The 6,940-nt window shown below is 42.4% G+C and overlaps 1 protein-coding gene across 2 annotated transcripts in view; it reads right to left on the reverse strand.

Annotated features, from left to right (window-relative positions):
* The window catches only part of cux2b (cut-like homeobox 2b), an 86,617-nt gene extending 80,179 nt beyond the window's left edge, over positions 1-6,438 (reverse strand). For both annotated transcript variants that reach the window (XM_079690775.1, XM_079690774.1), the window contains exon 1: positions 6,338-6,438. In XM_079690775.1, the coding sequence (XP_079546901.1) occupies positions 6,338-6,412 (75 nt within the window). In that variant the 5' untranslated portion in view covers positions 6,413-6,438. The remainder of the gene's footprint in view (positions 1-6,337) is intronic.
* Between the last annotated feature and the right edge of the window lie 502 nt (positions 6,439-6,940).

Below are 6,940 nucleotides of genomic sequence, written 5' to 3' on the forward strand. Positions count from 1 at the left end.
ACACACACACACACACACACACACACACACACACACACACACACACACACACAGAGAGGTATGCTGAGATGTGTGTCACATGGTCCCATAAGGAGGAGGTCTGCAGGCCGAGCTGACAGGGGCACAAACACACAACCTGCCACAACGACTGCAATTACCCCACATATAGTGTGTGTGTGTGTGTGTGTGCGTGCGTGCGTGTGTGCGTGCGTGCGTGTGTGTGTGTGTGTGTGCGTGCGTGCGTGTGTGTGTGTGTGTGTGAGGGATTGGACATGCGATCATGTATATACAGGAGTGTGACTTCTTGCACGAGAGGAGGGGGAGAACATTCACAATATTGCGTGACTGCCTGCACCAGCCCTCTGTGTGTGTGCGTGTGTGTGTGTGTGTGTGTGTGTGTGTGTGTGTGTGTGTGTGTGTGTGTGTGTGTGTGTGTGTGTGTGTGTGTGTGTGTGTGTGTGTGTGTGTGTGTGTGTGTGTGTGTGTGTGTGTGTGTGTGTGTGTGTGTGTGTGTGTGTGTGTGTGTGTGTGTGTGTGTGTGTGTGTGTGTGTGTGTGAGTGGCTGGCTGGCTAATTTAGTTAGGGAATAGCTGGCTGTCCTTCAGGTGAATGGACAGAGATTGGTCTCAATATGAGATGTAATAAAACAAGCCCATCACCGGAGCCCACCGCACCTTCGGCTGTCCTTCACATGTCTCGCCTGAAGGAGACACATGCACACACACACACACACACACACACACACACACACACACACACACACACACACACACACACACACACACACACACACACACACACACACACACACACACACACACACACACACACACACACACACACACACACACACACAAACACACACACGCACATACACACATACTGAAACACACACAACCTCAAACGACCCATAAAGCCTCCAAGGTTTGCTGTTTTGAAGAAGTCCATCAAACAAATATTGCTTTTTCAGGTTTTTCAGTCTACATCCTGTTTGTCTTACAATATATAAAACAGTAAGGGGCAGAATCACTATGTGAATTGAAAATGTTTGGATTTGAAATGCCTTTTTCCAGTGCTAAAATATTTTAGTTATGGTTCACATCATTGAGGAATTTAAGGTCTTGTTCTACAACATAAAATACGTCAGTTAATACCTCACTGGTGAATTTAAGTGTCTAAATGAGACGGCTAAACATCATCACGCCCAAGATTAGCCGCCTTTAGCTTAGCGGTGGTGACGTGAAGTCATGTGACCGTGCTGTAGTTCCTTTATAGCCCAACATTAGCCACCTTTAGCTTAGCGGTGGTGACGTGAAGTCATGTGACCGTGCTGTAGTTCCTTTATAGCCCAACATTAGCCATCTTTAGCTTAGCGGTGGCAACGTGAAGTCATGTGACCGTGCTGTAGTTCCTTTATAGCCCAACATTAGCCACCTTTAGCTTAGCGGTGGCAACGTGAAGTCATGTGACCGTGCTGTAGTTCCTTTATAGCCCAACATTAGCCACCTTTAGCTTAGCGGTGGTGACGTGAAGTCATGTGACCGTGCTGTAGTTCCTTTATAGCCCAACATTAGCCATCTTTAGCTTAGCGGTGGTGACGTGAAGTCATGTGACCGTGCTGTAGTTCCTTTATAGCCCAACATTAGCCACCTTTAGCTTAGCGGTGGCAACGTGAAGTCATGTGACCGTGCTGTAGTTCCTTTATAGCCCAACATTAGCCATCTTTAGCTTAGCGGTGGTGACGTGAAGTCATGTGACCGTGCTGTAGTTCCTTTATAGCCCAACATTAGCCGCCTTTAGGTTAGCGGTGGTGACGTGAAGTCATGTGACCGTGCTGTAGTTCCTTTATAGCCCAACATTAGCCACCTTTAGCTTAGCGGTGGTGACTTGAAGTCATGTGACCGTGCTGTAGTTCCTTTATAGCCCAACATTAGCCACCTTTAGCTTAGCGGTGGTGACGTGAAGTCATGTGACCGTGCTGTAGTTCCTTTATAGCCCAACATTAGCCGCCTTTAGCTTAGCGGTGGTGACGTGAAGTCATGTGACCGTGCTGTAGTTCCTTTATAGCCCAACATTAGCCACCTTTAGCTTAGCGGTGGTGACGTGGAGTCATGTGACCGTGCTGTAGTTCCTTTATAGCCCGACATTAGCCATCTTTAGCTTAGCGGTGGTGACGTGAAGTCCTGTGACCGTTCTGTAGTTCCTTTATAGCCTAACGTTAGCTTTTTACTTGAAAAATCATTATCCTGCAGAACAAAACCTGTAAGTATCATACACGTTTGTTTTCCACAGAGACTATTTTCTGGAAAAACCCCAAATCACATGGAGAAATCCCATTGGCTTTTTGAGAAGGGAACCATTGCTAATTTACGAGTTGGCCTACTACAATACATCATCACTGCATCACTTGCAATTGTAACTGAAGTATAAAATGGTGTAAAATAGAAAGCAAACAAGTGTACTTAAGGCAAGACACTTGAGTAAATGTACTTTCCAGCACTGCTACAAAGTGCTGCATGTTTCTTTAATCACTCAGACACGTCCTGCATGTTTCTCTGTCTAGAAGAGTCTTTTTATTTCTCCCACATGTCCTCCCGTATGTCTGCAGCTGCTTCCTGCCAACAGCCACCATCCAGGCCCTGTTGACCAGCAGCTTTCTCCGCTCTGCGGGTCCTTCACTCCCGAAGAAGAGCCGAAACTCCAAATCCACCGAGACCCAATTACAGGGAGTGCAGAAGGAATCAGGAGGAGATGCAAAGTTACATGCTTTAATTGCGAATGTGTTTAACGCTCTCCTCAGGCCACCGTGGCCACTTTTTGTCGGGGATGAAACACGGAGCCCTGCAGTGGGACTTTAAAAACATATATCTGTTTGTGACAAAGGCAAAGAACACTCTGATGTGTGCGTGCTCAGATGTTTAAGGGCCTGCGTGTGATTTAACACGTCGTACTGGCAGTGTAGGAATAAAACAAGCTTAAATGTGTGTCGAGGACGCCACACTTTAACACATCAGAAGAGAGTTATTCCTCTCCCAGCTGCTTGTTTTAATAGAGCCGCATGTTAATTAGTATTGTAGTTAATCCCATATTACAGAGACCCAAACTGTCAGGTCACATTATAAACAATCGGTCCTTAATGTTCCTGCTTGTGACATTTGGAGCTGCTATCTCTTCTAGCTAAATGTTCCCTAGGTACTAATTGGCCTACTTTACGCTGTCTTTCTTTGAATTGCCACTTTCTTTATCATTTGGGATATTAGCCTTGACAAGCGTCATCCCATATAGCATAGACTCAGGAAAAGTGTTTCTGCAAAAATGGGAATAAATGATTTAGGCTAGCATGTGATATTGCGAGACCTACCTTCATGGGATATTAAACACAAATGAAAGAAGAATAAGAAGTTCAAACACTTAGCCGGCAGCAAAGTGAGTGTAACTTTTCTCCGCTTGCATTATTTAAGATAGGCTCCATCATTTTATCAATCTATCGATCTCCCACCAGAAAGATGAAAATGGAAAAATAATGAGGCCGATGAACGCTGTATAAAGAACATCAATGTGCAAAAATGTAATTATCTGTGCTGGAAAGAGAAAGGAAAATGTGTCGGGCTGTTTTCTAAATCACAAAAAAAAAAGTAAAGTGGAAAAAAGGAGCAGTTAATATTTTTCCCTCTCTGCATATTTTAATTACCAGATCAATCATAACTACGTACCGAAGCACTGCAGAGAAGAAGAAAACTGCAAGTCTAAATGAAAAACAATAGATTTGCTTTAAAGTCTTCGCTCTTTTGAAGTCTAAATTAAAATTTCAGGTGCCTTAACAAGAGGCTTCTTCACAAAGTTATGATATTTAATTAGCGTGTTTAGATTTTGCTGAAATTAAACTTCACAGCCGAGCATCATGTGAAATGAAGACTGCAGACACACACACACACACACACACACACACACACACACACACACACACACACACACACACACACACACACACACACACACACACACACACACACACACACATGAGCAGAGGGAATTAAATCTGCGTCTCCTCTGACAGACGCTCGTGACCTCTGACTTCTTGATCTCGCTACACGCAGAAACAAGTTGTGCAAAACTGATTTTGTACTCTTTAATCTAAATTTTAAACATAATTACGTTTACTGCCAAGTAGGTTAACACATACACGGTGTAAAATGCTTGACAGTTAAATACATTTAAATGTCAAATAAGCGAAACTTTTAATGAAAACGATTGTAAAGACTGTTATATATACAAAAAGGGATATAATAATTAGTCCTATATGATGTGTTCCTGTTGGAAATATGTGCAGGATGTCTGATTTAAAAGTGGAAGAGCGGTGTCGTTTTAAAAAGGGGAAGTGTTGTGCAGATAGTCAGACGGTGTGGGAGAGAACACAGGGACTTTAGCCTTTGGCGACCATTTACATGCACTAAAACCTATAGAACAAACTACAGGAGAGGGAAAACCCCAACACACAGAATAGATCCTCTTAAATCCCGTTACATGAAACCCGTTGCTGCCTAAACCTGAGCCTGAAATCACAGAATCAGAGCCGGAGAATCTCTACTTGTTCAGATTTAATTTTTTCCTGGTTTCACGTTAACTGATGTTTATTTCTTCTGGCATGTCGTTGCCGAGCACCCAGACACCGATTTCACACGTTTGTATTGGCTAATGTGACTGCTAGCAACGCAGAGAGAGCCAGGAGGACCCCAGAGACACAGAGGAGGACTGTTACTATAGAGTAACTCAGCTTCGCTCATTAAATGAAACTAACCAAGACTTTTTATAAGAACATATATGATGATTCAATTGAACAGAACAAAAAATATGACTGTTTTATTTTAAATAAAACTAGACAAAACTTACAAGGACTGCAGAGAACTTGAAAGAACTTCAATTTTGGATATGAGTTAATTATTAATATGAATAGTTTTTATTTATTTATGAATTTTCTGCAAAAGGTACTTTCATTTCATCTGTAACACTTAACCTAAATTTTGCCGTTCATACTTACGTATTGTTCTCTTAACTTGTAGTCATTTCACAGTGCGCAGTGTCCCCATTCACATAAACACTGTTCATTTGTTTATTTAACATATCCACATATTCATATAGTATTATAGTATACAGTGTTGTTCTACTGTGCAGTAATTGATTTTACATTCTGCTTTATCTTGTTCTTTTTTATCTGTAAATATACAAGTTATTTCTGCAGCGTACTTATGTCTTTTGCACTATGTTCAACACAGTCTCACGGAGTTTCGTGTTCACCAACACGATTTCCCCCTTTTTTTCGTGTTGCACAGCACGATTTTAAAAGCAATTGAAATGATAACAAATTAGAAAGAAAAACAGATTTAAAAAAATACAGATTTCAGTATTCTGAGACAGAACGATTTTAGAAGCGATGTATTTCTATTGGTAACTACGTGTTTCGTGCCTGCACTAAATAATAACAAATTAGAAGGAAAACAATTTGACAAAAAATACAGATTTCAGTATTCTGAGGCTCTGAGCCATTTATTTTCCAGCCATTATACAATTTAAAATAAAAGGGAAAGGGTTAGGCTTAGGGTGAGATATTGAGTAAGAATATGTTTTTATGAACCACACAGCACACGAAACACACTACCAATAGAAATGCATTGTTTTTAAAATCGTTCTGTGTGACACGAAAAAAATGCAAAAATCGTGTTGGTGAACACGAATCAATAGATTACATTAATTTCGTGACTATAACACGAAGCCGTTAGACTGGGCTGCTATGTTATGCCTTTTTCGTGTCATATTGAGCATGTTGCATTGATGGGATAGCCAAAATTACCCTGCATCCTTTGTGCATATGACTCAAAAGCCTTTGATATCAGTTCTTCTACCTTAATAAAGTATGCATGCTGCTCTCTGACGCCTGCAGGGATCATCACCTGTCTGCAAACACGTATTTGACCGTGTTAGCCTGTTAGCTCGCTGCCTCTTAGCTCACTTTCTGCTGGTGAAAGTGTGTTTGTTGAAGGGTCAGGAGGGAGAGAGTGATTGCTTGTCTCTTAAGGTGACGGGGGTTTAGAGGAATACATTGACGGCCCAATAGGAACCTTGCATTCGTGCGTCCGTCCTCAAACACGGCTAACATTTGCACAGCGGCGGCAGTCAGGCGTGACGTCTCCCGGCTCCGAGGTGTGTGCTGTCAGGACGGTAGAAATTAAACCTGGCACTGCCGAGCAGAATGTGCTGAAACTCATCAATTCCACATGGATAGAGAGCCAAGTGCCTATTTATAACACCCCCCACCTCCATCTTTTTCCCTCTTCTTTACCTGGTGTGCATCCCCGGCTCTAAACACGCATCCATAATGATGAATACGCCACACTGCGACGCTCCGACAGGGCATCAGTCAGGACAGGAAAACAAACACGGCGACACACACACACACACACACACACACACACACACACACACACACACACACACACACACACACACACACACACACACACCTTCAGATCACAGCGGACTGACACTGGCGTCTCAGCATAAAAACACCAACAATCAGTCACCACGCAGGAAACAAACACGGCCAGTCAGATACATTAAACTTCCTCAAAAAGTCCCCAATCACTGGAGAAACACTGCCACCCAAACACTGTCCTTCCCTGAATTGATGGTGTTTCAGTCGGAGCAACACTCGTGGTATTTTCTTACAGGAATTTGTCAGTTATTTACTTGAATTGAGCCAGAAAAATGTGTTAAATGTCATGATGTTTGCAAACATGCTAGTGGAGACTTATAGCATTGTTCATTCTTAGATATCCTCTACAAGACTACTGCATGAGTAGCACATTCTTTCTCCTTCATATGTTAAGTTATATGCATCACTCAGCATGCAGGAAACAAACACCGCCAGTCAGGTATGTTCAAA

Source organism: Notothenia rossii, assembly GCF_949606895.1.
Source record: "Notothenia rossii genome assembly, chromosome: 6".
NCBI lineage: Eukaryota > Metazoa > Chordata > Actinopteri > Perciformes > Nototheniidae > Notothenia > Notothenia rossii.